This window comes from Onychostruthus taczanowskii, unplaced genomic scaffold, assembly GCF_017590055.1.
Source record: "Onychostruthus taczanowskii isolate IOZ18803 unplaced genomic scaffold, ASM1759005v1 scaffold174, whole genome shotgun sequence".
NCBI lineage: Eukaryota > Metazoa > Chordata > Aves > Passeriformes > Passeridae > Onychostruthus > Onychostruthus taczanowskii.
This window is the reverse complement of record NW_024498951.1, coordinates 176,677-196,652: the sequence shown is the minus strand read 5'-3', so window position 1 is coordinate 196,652 and position 19,976 is coordinate 176,677. Positions and strand designations below refer to the sequence as shown.

At 37.6% G+C, this 19,976-nt stretch overlaps 2 protein-coding genes across 2 annotated transcripts in view; one reads left to right on the top strand and one right to left on the bottom strand.

The window, feature by feature from the left end:
* Positions 1-401: 401 nt before the first annotated feature.
* On the top strand, positions 402-6,566 carry GNG10 (G protein subunit gamma 10). The gene is made up of 3 exons (XM_041400191.1): positions 402-551; positions 3,806-3,937; positions 5,672-6,566. The coding sequence occupies exons 1-2, from the start codon at positions 471-473 to the stop codon at positions 3,929-3,931; spliced, it is 207 nt and encodes a 68-aa protein (XP_041256125.1). The 5' UTR covers positions 402-470; the 3' UTR covers positions 3,932-3,937; positions 5,672-6,566.
* A 3,388-nt stretch (positions 6,567-9,954) lies between these two features.
* SHOC1 (shortage in chiasmata 1) overlaps positions 9,955-19,976 on the bottom strand; it is a 46,291-nt gene continuing 36,269 nt past the window's right edge. The window contains exons 21-29 of the mRNA XM_041400196.1: positions 19,845-19,950; positions 18,109-18,220; positions 17,047-17,168; positions 16,013-16,106; positions 14,843-14,974; positions 13,304-13,453; positions 12,063-12,206; positions 11,255-11,822; positions 9,955-10,055 (exon numbers count right to left, since the gene is read on the bottom strand). Coding sequence (XP_041256130.1) covers positions 9,955-10,055; positions 11,255-11,822; positions 12,063-12,206; positions 13,304-13,453; positions 14,843-14,974; positions 16,013-16,106; positions 17,047-17,168; positions 18,109-18,220; positions 19,845-19,950 — 1,529 coding nt within the window. The remainder of the gene's footprint in view (positions 10,056-11,254; positions 11,823-12,062; positions 12,207-13,303; positions 13,454-14,842; positions 14,975-16,012; positions 16,107-17,046; positions 17,169-18,108; positions 18,221-19,844; positions 19,951-19,976) is intronic.

Below are 19,976 nucleotides of genomic sequence, written 5' to 3'. Positions count from 1 at the left end.
CTTCCTGTTTCTTCCCTCACTTCTTTTCTGCCTTTCCCCTCTTTTTTCCTTTTTCTCTCCTTTTCCCCATTTTTCCTCTTTTTCCTCTTTACTTTTTTCCTCTTACTCCTCCTCCCTGGTCTTCCTCCCATTTCCCCCTCTTTTTTTTTTTTTTCTTTTCCCCTCCTTCCCCCCCTTCCCACTTTACTTTCTGTTTCCTTTTCTTCCCTTTTATTTTCTTCGGCCTTGCTGTAACCAGCAGGTTTCCGGTCCCCAAAGCACTCCAGCCGGCACCCACCGCCGCCGCAAGGCGCTGCAGGCGCCAGCGAGCAGCGGGCTCCGGCCGAGAGCCGGGGCGTTCCGCGGGGGCTGCGGGCGGAGCGGCCCCGGCCCCTCCCCGGGGCGGAGGGAGCCGAGCCGAGCCGAGCCGAGCCCGCCGGGATCGCGCTGCCTGCCCGCTGCATCCCCTCCGTCTTCCCCGCGGCTTCGCTATGTCGTCGGGCGGCAGCCTGAGCACCATGCAGCGGCTGGTGGAGCAGCTGAAGCTGGAGGCGGCCGTGGAGAGGATCAAGGTGAGCCGGGGCGCGGGGTGCCGCGACCCCCGCGGCGGGGCGGGAGAGAGGAGCCGCTCCTGCCTTTCCCTCCGCGCTGGTGCCGGCGCCGCCCGCCCTGGGAAGGAAGGGGGCGAGGGGTGCGTGTGCCCGGCGGGCTTCGAGCCCCGGCAGCACGGGAGCGATGGAGCGAGTGCCTGGTGGAAGGAGCCGTGATGAATAATACAGCAGCTCCTCGTTAGTTCTGCACCAGCAAACAGATAACCGGGAGTAGTTCCTCGCAGCGGAGCCAGCCCGACTCCCCCCTGCTTCGGAGCGCTGGCAGGATCTGCAGGGGGAGGCGGTGCGGGGTGGTACCCGCTGGCACACTTGGGCAAGGCAGGCGATTTGCTACGCATGCATGAATCTTCTCCTGCATACACATTTCCAGACAAAGGCAGCACGATGAGGCGGTCCTGTCGTCTGCCAGCTCCTCAGGTTTGGTGACCTGACCGAGACAGCTCTTGGTTTCCAGCAGGTATGGGGGGTTCACCACCACGCACAAAATCCAGCATAGTCTGTGAAGTGATGGAGGTCAAATTAATTTATATCCTGCACTTTTCTCGTCTGTCTGTTTGCATTCGCCATTTTTCTCTGGCTAGTCACAAAAGACTAGCTTCCTCAGTCTGACGACAGTGCCAACACGTTGAGCCGCAGGAACGTAGCTAATTGATTTAAAAATAATTCAAAATACTTGTTCCCACTACTCTTGACCTGGGCTGGTAAAAATTTGAAGTGCTTGTTGCGAGGTGAAACCACTCTGGCTTTTGGATGTCATTCTCATAAATTTGGTTTTGTTACTACATTTTAGTAGCAAAACAAATCAGCAGATGCTTTTTTCACTAAAAATTACTGTGCTTATCACCAGAGTAAGGTGTGGGAATATGTGAAAAACGTGTTTCAGAGTAGAAATGCAGACTCTTGTGGCAAGAGGAGTATTGTCAAACACTGAAACAGTTTCCTACCAGTTATTGTTGGTGCCTGGATCTCTGTTCCTGCTCATTTTGAGTCATAAACTCAAAATACTCATGTACTCCTCCCCACTATTTTTTTTGGGGGGTGGGGAGTGTCTATAAAGTACATAGTTTGTAGTTTGCAGGTGTTACTTTGTGGCAGTAACATATTCCGGAGCTGGACTTCTCAAGGCTGCATATTTTTTATGAGTTTGCTCTTGTAACCCAGGGAGGCATGTCCTTGATGGACCTCAGACTCATCTTTCTTGCAGCACTGTGCACAGCAGTCTCTTTCCAGGTCTGCTGTTCTAGGAGCCTATTCATGGCTTTGAAATGACACATGATTAAAAACGTGTCATGTAAATTGTATCATCTGGGTTTCTATATATACAGTACAAAAATAATGTGAAATATTTTCAGCTGATAAAAACCACTTGGTTCCGTTTTAGCAAGCACTGAAATGGGAGAAAACATTGTTTCAGCTACTTTGAATAGACAATGTGTTTCCAGACGGAAGCTGGTTATGAAAGGATTTTTAAAAATACATTCCACACTGCCAAGTTCCAATGGTGATTTTGTTTACCCTACTGGCCAAAAAAGCAGACAGGAACAATATTTTCAGAAAGAGGAAACTGAGTAGGAAGAAGCACCCATGCACATCTTGCATGTGGAGGCTGCTGAAGGGAGTGTGTTTATCATGTGATGAAATACTGCCGAAATTTTCTTTGTGAGCAGGAGAAGAGAAGAATGTTATGGGGCATAGGACTAAGAGTAGGCAGTTCTGGTTTTTATCTTTTGAGGATATACCAGGATATATGTAGCTCAGTCTGTGTTGAAGGGTTTGGCAGCAAAGTGCAAGGAGATGCTGTAGGCACTGCTAACTCTCAAAGGAAGAAGCTCCGCATGGCCTTGGCCTGACCAGTGTTGGCTAGTGGGATCTCTCCTGATAGCCTGTGGTGCACAGTCAGGCACCACAAGGGGCAGGTGCTGTGGCTGAGGCAAGGGTGCTGATGCTGCAGGAGGTCCAAGGGACTGGGCAGGGCAGAAGACCTCTGCAGCCTCCAGAAAGGGCTTCTCCTCAGGTTAGGAAAAAGTGACAAAGCCTGCTGACTTAGCAGGAATCCTTGCTGCAGACGCTTCTCCCTGTACTCTGCTCAAGAGAACCAGGGAGGCTGAAGAAAAAAAACTTCTCATAAAAACTCCCTGAAGTGCCATCAACTGCTGGCTAAATTCAGGCAGTTACTAGGATGAGCGTCCTTGAGGAGAGACTGGAGAAGAATTGTAATACAGTGAACAGGAGAGCAGCAAAATAGCAAAAAAGGTATGTGCTAGGCCAGACTTCCCGTGTGTTTCCAGATGCTGTTGGATGGGATGACCAAGAACCAAAATTCCACTGGTGCTCTGGGATGGTTCCTTTAGACAAGAGGCTGGGAAGTGTGGATGGTCCTTCTGGTTATTGTTTTGGCAACCCTGCAGAGTTGTGTAGGAAGAAAAGTCAGTATTTCAGGAGTCCTGTAACAAAGGTGGAGGCGAGGTCAGAGGGGAACTTACAGTTCCATCAATATATTTAGTATTTCCTTTTATAAAATATTTACCAGACAGCATGGGTTTTGACAGTTCCCTGCAGCTGTTCCTAATGTGTGTCTGGGAAACTGGAAATTCCTCTACATTTTCCTTCAAAAATATAGCACATGACTGACTTGCCAAACACAAGGAGAGCAGGGCAGTTCAGTGCTGAGCACATTTTGCCTTTGGGATCTTGGGCTTGTTCTGCAGCTCTGGACTCTCCTTCAATGTGGCCGGAGTGTGGATTTGAAGTTCTGACTTCACTGCTGGGGGAAGACAACGATTTGGACTTCAAAAGCTTTTCATCCTCATCTTTTTGCTTTCACTCCTTGTTATATACTCTGTGTTGTTCAGAACTTTGGAATGAAAATACTTTTAATAAATTATCAGAGGATATAAGAGTTCAAATATAAATCTCCAAACACCACAGAAGATTGTAAAATCGTCATGGCTCTGAGCATTTTAATGGGAAGAAATTGCATCACACTGGCACCTCAGTCCTCTACACTCTTCTGGCTTATCACTGGCATAGTATTTCATGTGTGCTTACTGAGAGCTTTGTAAATTGTGCTTCTGTGCTGATTTACCTGATGTTCTAGAATCTGAGAGGTGACTTGGCTGCACTCCAGCTGTTTGACAATAGCTCTTCAAGAGGGAATGCTTAATAGATGCTTGTGAATGAATTAGTTTCCTCTCTGGATTTTTTTTCCTTTTCAGGTCTCTCAGGCAGCTGCAGAACTCCAGCAGTACTGTATGCAAAATGCCTGCAAAGATGCCTTGCTTGTTGGGGTTCCTGCAGGGAGCAATCCCTTCCGTGAACCCCGATCCTGTGCTCTGCTCTGAAATCAGGTAATAAAGTCACAGATGCCATGACAACCACTCTAAGCTGAAAATGAAGCCCTTGGAGAGACAAAGACACATGGTGATACTTGCTTAAGTGTTGAGTTCTTGCTTGAGTGTTCATAGTTTCTCTAATGGCTCTGCAAATGGTTTTCTGCATTTTTTAGGTGGTGCAGTAGAAGCATGTCTCTTTTCTACAGCTCTTTCTAGAGGTGTTTTCTTTATGAGTTGTTTTTTTGTTGGGATAGTTGTGTTTCCTGTATTTGTGCAGCAATAAGGTAATTAACAGCATCCAAAGTAATTAAAATTGTTAAGACACACAGTTGTGTTTGACATAGCCGGACAGTAGACAGTCACATACCCAGCTTGGAGAAGTAAGACAAAACTGTGGCAATTTTGTATGTTCTGATGACTAGCTCACAGCTTAAGTAAGAATCATGTTAAAATACTTTTAGGTCTTTAGTGTTATATTGCAGTTCATTTCACTGTGTCTGTCCTTAGGCTTTTCCTGTTCTTACTGTTGGTACAGTAAGAACAGGAAAACCAGTGGAAGCAGAGAGGAGCTGGGGCAATCTGTAGTCATGTCCTTCGTAACCTTTTTCAGTACAGATCTAAAGGATGAACTACTCCCTGAACTCTGCATTGCCTGTTCCCCTGTCCCCCACCTACCTGCAGAGTAGGTGGGTGGGTGGCTGTCCAACCTTTGCAAACCTTTGGGATCCAGTTCCATGATTCCCAGTCTGGCCTCTCCCATTTGTCACAAAGGTTATCAGTAATTGCAGCAGGAGAAAGAAAGGCCATGCATGCTAGTAGTCTTGGGCAGAACCACACCATAACTTGGAAAATATACTTCTTTTGCTTAACACACAAATGTGGAAGTAGGATATTCAGAAGGGGTTACTCCTCCTTAAAATAAAAAATAAAAACATTTCCTGCTAAGAAGCTGAAAAATCTACAGAGAGAGGAAGAAACACTGAAGTCTGTTCTTTTGATGAGAGTGCTATTAACGAAAAAATGGATGTTTTCTCAAAGGGCAGAACTTAAGCTAGAACATAAAGTACTCATAAAATCTTCCCCTTGCTGCTGCTAACTGTCCTGGGCTTGCACCTGAGTTTTTGCCTCATCGATAGCATGGCTTTCATTGTTGCTACATAGGTTTAACAAAACAGGATTGAACCTAAAGAAAGGGAACAACTGAATGTGAGATGCTCTTCTGGAAAAATTCAGAGAGGGTGAAGCAAAAGCAGATTTTCTTAATTTGGGTGCTACCTCTAATTCTTCATGCAAATAAGATAAAATTCTTAATACCATTTCATATGTTCTTCTGTTATTTAAGCAGCCTTTCTACTTTTTGATTTTCTGGGGGTTCTGTGTATGTTCTGAGATGATCACATCATACAGATACATTACAAAGTATTTTCTCAGAAGAACTTGATGATTAATTTACCATACTTTTAAAAATGCATAACTCAGCCCAAGATGTCATTTGGTACTTTTTGCTGGCAGATCAAAATTTAGTTTATTATTCTTGTGTTACCTTAGGATCATAAGAAATTCAGAGCAAAGTAAAAAAGCCAGTTAAAAATTTTATGATATTGTGAGGATATCAACATTCAGCAAAGGAAAGTCATTATTTGGTTTTTCTCCGTGCAAAGGAGCTTTTCTGTTGTAATTTATAAGAGAAATTGCATCTATCAGCATAAGAAAATGGCATTTAATAAGCCTTTCTTTTTCTTCTTTTAGGGAAGGTCATTGGAGGATTGTCTGCAAGCATGACATGAATAACAACTACCTTTCCTTCACAAGAAAAGTCTCTGTCTTTTATGTGGCTAAAACAGAATCCTGGATATCTGTTTGTGTGTTCTTGTGAATCTGTATTCCACTATATTTTAGTAATGTTCTTGAAGTTTTTTAATGTAACTGTTTTTTCATAATCTTCACCACTTTTACTACACTATGCTAACTATACAAATATTACTTGAGAAGTTTACATTTTAGAAATGAAAAACATGTGAATTTTTAATCAAATTACTTACTCTGTTCTTGATAAACTGTAACATCGGAATAATAGCAAAAACTACTCATGGGGATTTTTTTTCCAAAATAAAACAACCTAAAAGTGAATAATTAATGTATAAAGGTAAATGCTGTTAGAGCTGAAGTAATGTCCACAGGGGACATTTTGCTTCCATCAGCAAGACCTGAAACCAACTTTAGTTTTTTTTCAAGGACATCTCAGTGCATAAATGACACATTTTAGTAACTGCTGAACACAATATGTAACAGAGGCCTGATTCCTAAAGCATGTTTCTTGCAATACTTTTTATCTGTAAGCCTTCTTCTACTTTGTATTTGTAACAGTACTGCTGCTGGTGGAATTTTCTTGACGTATTTGAAATGTTACCAAACAGACACTAAGAATCTGTGAACACCCAAAGATAATTGCATGCACTGTTGTCACGGTTTGCAATACACGGAATTTACTAAAATGTGGTTGGTCATTTACCCTCACTTTTTTGATAGAGCACTTTTACAAGAACAACTTTTTTAATAGGTTTTTAATTTTGTGTACTTCCTATTGTTTGTATTAATCTTTTAGAAGTTTGGAAATAAAATTCCTATCCCTCTTGGCTTTGAACTCATTGTGTAATTCTAACAAAGAACAGCTACTGTAAAGAAGATGATACGTGGATTTTGCAGTGGGAGTGAATGCCTCAAGCTCTTTGCTCTTTTGGGAAGAGATGGGTGGTGTTAGATTTTTAGCAACTGTATATTATTAGTAGAAAAATCCCATTCATATCTGTTGACCATAGTTGTAAATACTAACAATGTTATGAGGCTCGCTTATACATTTTGAAGCTGTAAGGAAGAACTCCATAATCTGAGTACTTAATGTTCATGAATGTTAACTGAAATGGAGCAACAGTGTCCTCCAGTCAGTTCGGTCTTTGTCAAATATTTTCGTATTGCTGTCCTGCAGAAAGACACCAATGTGAAAGCTGCAATAGTGCCAGTATGTGTTGTGTCTTTAAATACAGAAGAGAACATCCTTCCTTCAGAGCTTCTCTTCACTCTGACTTCCTTTCGCTGTAGGCTATTTAAGTATGGCAGTTTTTCTGTTCCGGACACAGGTACAAAAGTCTAGAGAAAACCAAGTTACTGTTGCACAGAGGCCAGCAGAGGCTTGGTTTGAAGCCAAATTGTCAAAGATACTGATGAGTCAAAAGCCTTTGGACAGCCAACACTTGGCTGCTGCCTACTTCCTTCTAGGCAAGCCCTTCATATTTCTTTTCCCTCTTGTGATAAAACCTCCCCTCATCTCCACATCTCCACATCTGTTTCCCTCCCCAGAGCCCCTGTTTTTTTAAGTAATTATGCTTTCAGGCTCAGCAGTGTTACTTTGAGCTTGGGTTTTGAAGTGTCTGCTGAGCTGGCACAAGGAGTGGCCAAATCACAGTGTGCAGCAGAAAGCCACCACTGCTAGACAGCCAGTCAACCACTGCTGTCTCTTGGCTGCCCTGCCCAACTCCATCTGGTCTCTTGCAGCTGGAGCAACTTCAGGTGGGCAGCTGTGTGCAGTCTCTCAGCTTCCTTTACCAAAGACCATCCAAGAGGGCTATCTGCTGTGCAGATACCATCTGATGGCAGCAGGTACTACAGGACACCCCGGGTAAAGAAGATTGAGTGAGTGTGCACATTCATATGCTCAGCCTCTCGCATGAGACACAAACCCCCTTTTCTCACTGTCCTCTCTCCTGGCTGATCAGCATGGCTCTTGTCCATCAACAGCTGCCTCCTGCCTGGTCTCTAAATGTTTACAAACTTGTTCCAGGAATGCAGTGTCCCTACCTGCTTATGTAAGACTGGAGATTAGATTTTTGTACTGTGCCTTTTTGTCTAAGAATTAGTTGTCTCCTAATTCACAGGTAATAATGAATTAGGTAATTTGGCAGGGTGGGTGTTGGGTAGAAGGAGGGGGAGTGCGGAAGGGCATCATTGTAGTTCACCAGTAATTTTATTCCACGTTAAACAGACAAAAGAAGGGGGAAGAATGCCATATTTTGTCAAATATGTCAATTTTGTCAAATGTAAAATTTGTCAATGTGTCCGTATTTTTGAGAGACTGAGATTTGTCATAAACAAAAACAGTAAAAACCAATAGTCATTGCAAGCCCTTTCCCTAATTTCCCACTACATTATCAGTAATTTAACTGTATACTGACATTTTTCCTACCTAATGGAAACTCAACACAGACAGCACTTGAATTTTTTCATTTAATGTACACAACATATCTTTTTTTTCGAAGTTATCTACAGATTATCTATGCTATGCTTTCACAACTCTTCACATGGAAGTTCTGGTGTCAGCCTTTGCCTGTGGAAGCGGAGAACATAAATACATAGCTTGGCACCGGCAGCTATAATTTTGTCAAACTGTGGTCATCTGTGACTGAGGCTTCGTAGAGCTCTTTGTAGAGCTTTTTTCTTTTTTTCAAAAAAACCCCCAGATTCCTGTTTTTTTGGGAGGTACTTCTGAACAACATAACCCATGATGCAAAAGAAGTAAAATGGTTAGGTCAGGTGACCACAAAAATGGGCCATGGATAGTAAGCAAATTGCAACTTTCATTTCAGTCTTTCTCTTATTCTAGGGAACAGTGGCTTGTTGTAATTTTACTAGAAATCTTTTTATATTGCCACTTGTGAAAGGTATTTTCTTAAAACCTGCAAACAATCAGTGTACAAATAATTCAGGAATATTACTGTGAACTAAAATTGCCATTAGTGCAGTTACAGCTTTTTAGAATTCAGTCAAAAAATTGCACTCTTGTTTTCTCTGAGAGACCAAATCTTTCTTCCCTAAGTGCTGGTTTCATTTACTCAGATAGTGAATACGTGCTTAATGAAGGCTTTATGTCAAGTAAGTATTTAAGTGCAAGCATAAACCTTAAACTTGGTGGGGTTTTTTTTACTACTTCCCCCCCACCCCCTATATTTCTGTTACTACATCAAACTTAAGACAATTAGAGAGTTTGAAACCTGAATAACCTCAGCTGAAGGCCACTGAACAGAGAGACATTCTGGAGCTGGCTGGCATGCCAGTGCAAACCATTTATGCGTTCCTGTGGCAAAATGGAGTTACTGTCTACCATTGCTTCCACACATACTTGCAGTTTTGTTGCCAAATCTTTTGACAGAAAGTGAAGGTTTGGGTACTATTCTACACCATTTTTTAATTACAACTGAGATAGATTTTTTTTTTAAATTCAATCTTTCACCCCTTTCTAGTTGTACCCTATATGTGGATCTGCCTCCCAGATAACTTTCATTCCCCTACTTGCCAATGCCCTGCAGAAGGCTGAAAAACACAGATGCCAACAAATGGCCTCCAGCAGGTTATGCAAAGGGTGAGGGTCACTGCTTAGTCCCCTGAATCAAATCCATGAGAATGCTAAATTTCAACACAGTCTTAACATGTTGTCCATAAAACAAAGAGCTTTTTCATAGACTGATTATGATTAAAAGGAGCTCAGGAACTTACTCTTCCTGAAGAAGCTGTCAGAAGAAGAGAAGTGGAACAGAGCCCAAGGGACAGCTACAAAAAGTCACAGCTGTAACTGCAAGAAATCTCTAAGACTGAGAAGCCTTGAGATGCCTTGATATTCTGGCAGATCTAGCCCATCTTTACATTGGAAAAGCAGCAGACTCAGGGAACAAACACAGCTGCCTCGAAAATCCAGAGTGAGCCTCAGCATCTGTTTCTTTTTCCTTTTTTTTTTTTAACATAAAGAGTGATAAAGTAGCTGTATATCACCCATGATAACAGAGAAGCCCTAATTATCCAGCTTCAAGAAACTAGTTTGTTTAGCAACATTTTAACAACATACAGAAGAACCCTGAGCTAGTAAGAATTTCCAAATCCTAATTACTTTCTAAAAACTAACAACAAGAATTAATTTATTTCTCTTTAAAGAGTTCAAGAATGAAAAAAGAAAAAAGTATGTAATATGCAAATCCTCATTCTGTTCAAAAGAATTTAAGACGTGTTTGTCCATCTCTTCTTCCAGGGACTCTTTCATATGTCAATCTCCTTTTTTTGAATGCCTGTACTTCTGAAAATCCTGAATCTGAAAAAGAAGTGGAAAAAAGAAAAACCATGATAAATACAGCATGTATGCAGACTTAACTGTGTGCTTCTCAGAAGCAGTAGCAGACTTTGGCTTTAACTGGTGTGCTCCCTAAAAAAAGTATCAGCTGTCATAAAATAAAATGTGTATAGATTAGTATTTGCTACTTCTTATTGCTACTGGCCTGTTTTATGCATATTGTCTGCAATAGGAATATGGGACCTCATACAAAAATAAATAAATCAACCTATACTTAACCACAATATTTCAAAAACATTTATTTCTATTTCATTAATACTACACTTAGAATTATTCTATAGTTGTTGAAATTTAGTTCTTTTTAACCAGGCATAGTCATGTTTCTAAGTTGTTTTAAAAAGCTACTTACATTCTTAAGATTCAAATGCTTTTACAATAATGTTATTTGAGAAGCTGCTTATTCAAAACAAGTTATTGTAAGGAAATTATATTTAACCTTTACAAAAAGTATGAATGCACTTTCAGGGCAAGCAAAGTTTTGAAGTACACATCATACCATCTCTTTGAAAATATAAGCTTTGGAATTATTTCAAGTGGAGAGTTTACTCCTGGAGATACTAGCTAAAAAATATTCCAAGAATAAGTAAGTTTATGAAACAAACTTAAAAGATTTTCAGAGTGCCATTTTTACTCTATTAGTGCCAAGAGCAAAATACAGCCATTAGTAGAATCTGAATTTCACTCAAGATTTGCTGAATCTAATTTTTGTCCTATGGAGAACATACAATCTTTTGTCTAAATCTATGTTTACAAAATAATATTCCCCATAACTTTTAAATTAATTCTGGCATGTTCATTATCTATATTTTAGGCACTGTCAGAAAGAAAAGAAGCTGATTCTTATACAATTGAAGAACTACGCTTTTCAATATTTACCAGGAAAAAATAATGGCAGTAACACAATTCTAGTTCATTTGGTTTGGCTTTTTTTTTTTTTAATACACCAAGACATCCTTATGCTCAAAACAAAACCTGTAAGGAATCTTTTATCACAGAAGAGATACATATGCAAGTAAGTTTTAGCAAAGGGAGCATGCAATTGTTGGGCTGAATTTAACAACTATTTTAAAAAAAGATAAAATACAGTTTTACTCCTTACAACTTTGCAGTTGAGTAACAAAAAGAATTTCAGCAAAATCTTCAGCTTACTTTGGACCTACCTGTTTTAATTTTTTCTTTTGTCCATAAGAATGAAGGTCTTTGTTTTCTCTTTCCTTTAGATGTTTCACCTATTTGGCTAAAATTCAGATTTGGAAGCTCATCCATATCATTAAAGAAATCAGAGAGAAAACCATCTTGAACAAATGAGTTACGTGGGCCAGTGGATGAAGGCCCCTCATTCCACAGGGGCTGGTCAGTCTGAATTTTTAGGCTTTTAAATGTTGTGTCTCTAAATTCATCTAGAAAACTCCTAGAGCTCTCCTGAGGTGCGCAGTCACTGAAAGCTGCGAAGAAATCCTCTTTTTCAGAGTCTTTGGAAGCATGATCAGAGCTATCATGCATTCTGAAAGGCTGTCTTTTAATATGGAGAGAATTTTTAACTTCTAGATGAGCAAAATCTTCACAGTCCTTTGATACAGCAGAGAAATCCAGCTTTCTCCTTGTAATTACGTCTGAGGAGCATGCGTTCTTTTGCATACAACTTGGAAGATCAGACTTTAAAAAACTCTTATGAAGATTCAGTGGAGGAATTAGGGCTTCAGAATTCATAAGAGATGTTCCTGGTAGAGAAAAATTTGAACCATTTTGTATGGAGAATGAAAGATTAGCTTATTTTTTACATTTTACAGAGAAACCAAGATGTCATTGAGCATTGTGATTAAAGTCTGTCTCATCAGAATAACTGACTTTACCATGACTAGAAGATAAAGATTGTAATACATTCAGATTTTTTATCTGTTTCAAAGGAGACATATTTTCCCAGTAATTCAAGGTATTACCTCTACTGTTTTGTGCCTTATCAAGCAGCTCTAAAATCTGACAATTTTGTTTTTTATCAAGATACGATGTGTTGAAGTTATTCTGGTTTTCTGTGTGTGATGCACCTGTCACTGTTTTTTCTAGAGGAGCAGCAGTATTTAGGCTGTATGAAGATACTATGTCACTGAAATGCTGAAATGATAAAGAAAGTATTTGTCAGGAATGTTGATGGTACATCGCTACTTGGTCTACATTGCTAAGTACATGAAGTTAAATCAGTTCTTAAGATTCTGAGATATATAAATTTTTGTTTACTGGAACAAAAAAAAAAAAACCAAAAAACAAAACAAAAAAAAAAAAAAAAAAGAAAAAAAAAAGAAAGAAAAAAAAAACCACCTTACCAAAGCGGGAGAGGCATGTACAGTACACAATGTACCTGTCTTACATCTATAAACAGATTAAGAAATAGTATCTGTCTTGAAACACAGGAGAAGCAATATCTTAATAATGCAATTTATTCTCCTTTATTACTCCAAGACTGTAGGAAGCAGTATCTGCAATGGATTGGCAGCTATCATGCATCACAGAGGAATTTAACTGAGTTTTTTCTGTCAATAAAGATGGCTTTAAACATTTACAGTTAAAACAATAGTATGCACAATTTCACATCCAGTGTCCAAATACCTGTTCACTTGCTCCTTCACCTTAATGGAATGCTTCACCTTAAATGAATGGCATCCTCAGCCATTTTCTTGAATGATTAAATACGTGTATTTTTCATTGAATTAGATGACTATATTCAGTCTATAATTTTCCCAAACTTGACCCAAAAGTAGGAACAGTACGAGCACACAATTCTTCATCTCTAGGGCTCTGTCAAACACTTAGTGCTATGAATGCTAAGTGGTGGGTGCATTACAGGGAGGGAGGGAAGCAGGCAGGAAGGAAGGAAGGAAGGAAGGAAAACATCTTTTACATTAGAAATACACAAAACCATACAATACTCAATATTGTGAAGCTCGAGGAGGAAGCTGATCTAATGAGTATTTTTCCAATTACGGAAAGGCTCTCATTATCTTCCCACAAACAAAATGGTGACTTGACAAAATCTGCTGAGAATCAGCAGACTTAACATTTGGGATATGAGTGATATGCTAAAACCTATAATTAATTTTTAAATGACACCAGCAAATGCACATGTAGCATCAGATTAAAAAAAAAATCAAAACAACCACATATTATAACAGAGCAAAAAAATTTATACAGTACATAAAACAATTTTCATCAACCTTTAAAATTTTTTTTGGAGCCTGTGGCAGAAGTTCCTGGAGTTGATCAAAGCTTGCAAGAAATAACCTGTTCAGTGAAGATCCCTTCTTTAGCATAAACTGAGCAACCAAAGGATTGATACATGGAAAAGTAAGCAGGCATTTCTCTGGCTGGAAATGGAAATTATTTTGTTAGACTGAGATCTGACAAATTTTTTATCCTTTTTTTCCTGTTCTACAAAGTCACATCTTATTGAATAAGTCCTAGAGTATATAATAGAAAGACAGCTTTCAAACAGTGCACTTTTATAGTCCAATAAGAACTAATTTTTTAAAGTATCATTTCTGAAAAAGAGTAAGTTCTGTGTAACCATTTAACAAAAAGCAAGACTAAAGATGTTTATTTTCTAAAGGTTAAAAACCAGTGAATAACTTAAACTTGATTTTAAAATGCATGACTAGATTTACTATTAATTCTCCATTTTAAAATTAATTACCTAGATGAACATAAACAGACAAAACTGCTTCTGTTTTACAAAAGCAGCATTTGCTAATGGCAATGAAACAGGTGGCAAAAGCAGGAGTTGTCAGGAGGAGGCTGAATGTCACAAACAGGGCAGTGAGTTGAGAGTGGCTTGTTATCAGTGTCAGCTTCCTGTTCCTTTCATAAAACACTGCCAAGATCAAATACCTTTAACAGACACAATACAACGATTCCTCTACATTTTTTACCAGTATCCTTAATCTCTAAACTGGAAAACCTATAATCCAATACCCCTCTCTTGAAAGGCCATGCCTATACCTGCTTTGTGATACCTCTGAATTTTGCAAAAGCCAAAAGCAATCTCAGCTTTACAAGAGTTCAAAGCTGTCACATAAAATGAACAAATCCATACATTTCATTTGAGAACCTTACTACACAAGTTAAAGGATATAATACATTTGATGGAGATTGATGGGCCTGTTCCAGCATTTACTGGAATATGGGTTAAACAAGTAACTGCATGAATTAAACAAGTTTTTACCATCTGTTACTGAAGCAAGTCAGCAAGCAATGCCATTGACCTAAGTAATGGATCAGCACTGCTGAATTTGGCTTCCTGCCCAAGTGAGCCACTCTATGTTTTTCTTTTACAATTTGGGTAGTTTTTTAAACCTAGTGTCTAGAACTGCAGAACTGCACAAATTGGGATGTAGATGTGGTGGATAAACCTCCCTACAGATTAATTGTGAAAGCATCTAATTGTGCTGACAAAGATGAAGGAAATACTATATATATATGTATGTGTGTATATATATATGTATGTATGTATATATATATGTATATACACACACACATATGTATATATATACACATATGTTTCTATGTATATACATGTATTTGCATATACACTAGAAATATGCTTGTATATATATCTGCATATATATATATATACATACAGATATATAATAATGCTTATTTTAGTAATATATTTTAAGAGAACTACAACAAAAAAGCCTACATCTTTATGAATCTTAGAAAGAGGAAGAAACTTTCAATTTATGGGAATAGAAGCAAACCTCAGATGGCAAGACAGAAAGCCAGGATTTGTCCAGCCACTCATGAGGACTGACATTAGATGCTATCAAGCCGTTATCAGCAATCTGACGGATTACCAGCGCTGCCTCTTCAATCCCTGGCGTAAGAACTACCTAAAAGTGATACATAATATTCTTGGTTAAAACTTACTCTAATGAATGTCTTAATTTGCTCCAAACACTGACATGTAAACTAAAGGTCACCCTGAACACAAGAGTCAGTACTGCTGAGTAATTAAACCTGATCCATCTGCTTTTCATGCAGAAAAACTCCAACCTTTGACCGGGCTGCAAATCACACTCCTTATTTATGCAGATACTATGTAGCTGAAATTAATTGATTTATCTATAGGTCTTTTATATGTGATCAAGTTTCTGGGCATAACATGAGTTCCTAATAAAACAGGCAAGCGTGAGATGCCTACTACAGTTTAAGAACATGTGTAACACTTTGAAGCTATAATTTCCATACAAGCTACACTGGTAAGTACATGAAATGAAAAAGGCCTTGTCCTCTCTTCATCCTCTTTTAACTTTCATTTAATCAGGTAAATTTTATACAAATTTTAATATGCAAATAATAATGACTTAATAAAGATCTGCACTAAACATTGGCTGCAAATAAGTGAGAAAAAGAGCCTAAAAAAGATACCACTTTGTTCAAAAATACAAGTTACCAACAATTTGGTAAGCTGAATGAAACCTCTGCCCCATTTTTTAATGCTGGTTATTCTGGACACTAAAACAGATTTTCTAGATTATAGATTTCCTGATTTTTAAAGAAAGAGGTTAACTTATCCTGTCATATTAAAAAGGCACACTATTTTTTTTTTCTGTCATATCAGCAACTAAATATTGATCTGAAACTTCAAATTAAGACATGAGCAAGAGTAATATATATTCTAATAATTTATTTAAGGTACAATCCCATTTTTTGACTCCTAGTTATGAAAAGACTTTAACTGCTATTTTATTCTGATTCAACTTGTATTGCAGTCAACATAGTCTTTTCACTGACTTTTGCAGCACTGAATTAAGATCTTCTCCTATTTTAGTAATTTTGACCTATTTTATGTTTTTGATGTAGAAGGCACACTTGATTGAGCTTTTTAGAAATATCATATAATGAAGATTAATGCAGAAAAAAGTTACCTTTACTTCAAAGTCTTCTGACTTCTGTGTAAGTTCAATTAGAGTGGCATAAATTAAGACAAGGTTAAGCAGAGTATTACCCTTGAGACTGTACCTGTAAAACAGTTTCATTGGATCATTAATATTTAATATACACATGTAATAATCTCAAACCATTTGTTCCATATCTTCATAAATATCTGTTTCATTTCCTTGAATTCAGAATACTGGTACAGTTTGAACATTAATATCTGTGGAAAAAAAAACTAGAATACATTAAGGGACTGACTGCTAAAGGATCAACTGTAAGGAAAGAAAACAGAGTCACTCTACAGAAAAAGCAAGTCTGATCTGAAGCAAAAGGTCTGGATCACTGGAGACACTGGAGGAAAAACAGAGAGGAAATTACCACTTGCTTATAAAAAAAATCTCAAAAGATGTAATAAATTAATGTTTATGAACTATGTCAACAGAAGGTGTTTTTCCATAGCAAAAGGAGAACCACTGATGCACTGGAAGAACAATTAAGAATGTTTCCCTGTTGCAAATAATATACAATGGTATTAACACAGTAATTCATAACCATGCATTTGTAGGGGTTAATTTACTTGAAACAGATTTAAGAATAATTCCAGTATTTCCTATCTTTGGAGTTGTGAAATTTCTGGACCTGTTGATTTGAAATATAGCTCATGTTCATATTGGCTGCCTCAAACTCTGTTATTTTATAACAACCATTTATTTATCATTTGTGTAAGACTGAAAATAGCCTTACAAATAAAAACCAACTTTTCAAAGCTTTTGCTGGTCTCCAGTGATCACTGTTACAATTTCACTGAGTTTTTCAGTAGGAGCCTGACAACATTGTAACTAACTGAAAAACCCAAAGCACACTAGAAATATGAGCTTACAATATTTGTATTGTTCTAAGAGAAATGTATTCTTACAGAGAAGTTCAAAGATAAATGAGTGTCAACTTGTTTTAATAAGTGTCTTTCTTTAGTGACAAGTTCATTTTAAAAATACCAGGATAGCAAAAGAATTTAGTAACTTACTCTAAACTCAGTCTTTCTCTGGAATAGAAAATAATCCAACAGCACATATATTGGAGTGATAATGCCACCAGCCTTGATATTACAGTGTCACAGGAGTCCTCATAATTTAGTTCTTCGACACTCTGCCATGGAATTTAAATAAAGAGTAAAAACTAAATAAATACATTACCATGGCTGCCCCAAGCTTTTAATGAGTATCAATACAATATGCAGAAACTGGCTCAAACATCAATACAGCCAAATAATGTAAGCATGAAGGACACATGTGTGAGTTGGGAAAACTACTTTGTAATCCCAACTTTTATTTTCTTTGACCTTCAAAAGACTGATTCAAAGCTTTATGCCTCTTCTTCCTTCCTCTAAAAAGAAACAGTGTCAATACCTTTTTAGGCTGTTCTCAAGATTTTTTGTGAACTTTAATAATGCAAAATATTGTTATAAACTTCTGAAGTACGTACTTGGCCTATACAAATCGCATACCTACACTAACTATATAAAGTACAATATCACTAATTGCAGAGCTTGTAAGAATGTCTATGCTGTACTTGTAACACTAATTGATTATTTTATTATGTACCTATCTTTTCGAAGCAGTTCTTCTACCTGTAATCTGCCTTGTTGCATACCAGAATATAAGTAGTATGCTATTGCTTAAACTATTATTTTTTTATTAAAAGTAGAACAAACTATTTTATAGATTAATTCAGATAACCATTTGAAATGGAAGGAATTAATATGCACACTAGTAAGAGAATAGAGCAACAAATACGTTTAATTGGTTGCTACAAAATTTCTTCATACAGCCCTCTTTTGAAGTATGCATCTTTTAACTACATTTCATATAATCAAATCACAGGTCAAATATGACTTCAGTGAAGAAACTGAGTACATTTTAAACTAGTCAAAATGGCACAGGTTTTAGGGTTAATGATTTGTGATGTGAAACAATGCATGAATTAAATATGATTATGGGGAAGAAAAGACATGTCAGAAGTCTGAAGATATGGCCTAGAAGTGACTGAACACATAACAGAACTTGAACACAGTAGCTTCATTTTGTACCTGCAGAAAGATAGCAGTGCACTCATCTATTGTCAGCACAACACATCGATCTGTACTTCCAAAGAGCCTTAAGGAGCAACTGCTGCTTCTTTCAACAAAGGTAATGCTGTACCTGAAAAAGTAAAATTATTTCATTAAAACTCAGACAAGTAAAATAATACTATTTTCTTACAGAAAATGGATAGCAGACCTCTTAATACAGTTTTTAAACTTATATAGTCTTGATCTTTCTCAAATCTTTCTCAGTTCACTTTAAGACACACTTGAAAAATACGTATCAATGTAGCAGTAATTAAATTATATTGCTAACTGCATTGAGTATGACCTTGACATCCAGGCTTTGAGTTTACAAAAAAATAGAGGTAATATAGAAATGAAGATAGATACTTAGAAACTTTTTCTAACTTTACATACTGCAATTCTTTTCCTCCTTTCATGATTGTGCAGCACAAAACAAAGCAAACTGCCTAATTGCCTTGGTATGATCCTAAAATTTCTGAGTGACTTAAAACTGCCAGCAGCAAAGGTTTTGTTTTACTAGGAAACACAAGAGACCTAAACCTCAATTTGTCAGTATGCCCTCTAGAAACTTGTATGGACAGTGTATTCAGACATTTAAAAAAAAGTAAACTCTTACCTTTTCTGAAATTGTACAGATCTTTGCTCACCTATTTAACTCCCTCATCAGTGCTAAAAGGAGCTAGTGGAAAAGTAACAAAACATTGCTCTCTATGGCCAGGCTGAACAGAGAACTTGAACAAGTCAGAGTTTAAAAGCATATCAGATTATGTGTTCAAATTTTAAATGTAAAAGACACATATTTTTTTCTCCTACAGAACTGTAATTAGACACAGACCAAAAATGGCTCCACAGCTGACTCAAGGATATAGCCAGGATTAAAACTGGCATGTCTGTCCCGCAACATGGTGAAATCATGTCTCTCTGTATCTCTGCCACTCTGTTTGAGAGATATTGCTGCTCTGGTCCCTATTTCTTAGTTTCATTGTTTCTTTGTTTCTTTCATTCTTTCTTTTATTTTTTTTTACTTTCCCCTCATGAGATATAAAGTAGCTTTACCAAGTATTTATTACTGTGAAAGCAAAATTCAAGACAATTATGTCAAAGAAATAATAAAGAAGGACAACGATTTACAACCCCTAGCAGTATTCATACAAGTTATAGAGTATTAAAAATTAAGTGAATAGTGGATCTGAATTTTATTAATAAATTAGCTTTTGTTTTAAACTTAGTCTCCCCTAAACACTGTGATGCACCAGAAAATAAGATGTTATTACTATTGTTCAGTTTGAGTATTTAGCATAGCTTCAGTGGATAAAAACAACAACAACAAAAAAAATCCTGAAGCAATTTTTACGAAGAATTAAATACAAAGTCTTCCAAGGACCAAGAAGCACTGTAGAAAAGAAAAGTTTCTGAACATCATGCTTTTCAGAGAAAAGCAGACAATTGAAAAAGGTGCTCTGATTTAAAAATACCAGCTACAATTTTAAAAAATTGGTCAATTCAATTCTGGTTGGCATGTGTCTGAATCTCTAGTACTAAGTTATCAACTTCAACAGAAAAAACTATATTCTTGTCTCTTAAAGACCTAATAGTGTAATTGCAGAAATGTATGTCATAGCCAATAGATGACTAACACATGATAGAGTGGAATAACACACATGTCCTGAAAATCTGAAAATAAATAGCCCACAGAAGTCCTTATTTTCACTCACTTGGATTCAAAAAGCTGAAGAATATCTGGCATATTAATAAGACCTTCAGTTGTCAGGAATACATATGGAATCTGTACTTCCAGAAGAAAGGAACCACCATGATTCCCTGAAACATTTTATATATGTAAGATA

Coding starts and splice junctions, on each gene's coding strand:
- GNG10 (XM_041400191.1), top strand. CDS start 471: ATGTCGTCGGGCGGCAGCCTGAGCACCATGCAGCGGCTGGTGGAGCAG. Junction 552..3,805: donor CGGCCGTGGAGAGGATCAAG/GTGAGCCGGGGC, acceptor TTTCCTTTTCAG/GTCTCTCAGGCAGCTGCAGA.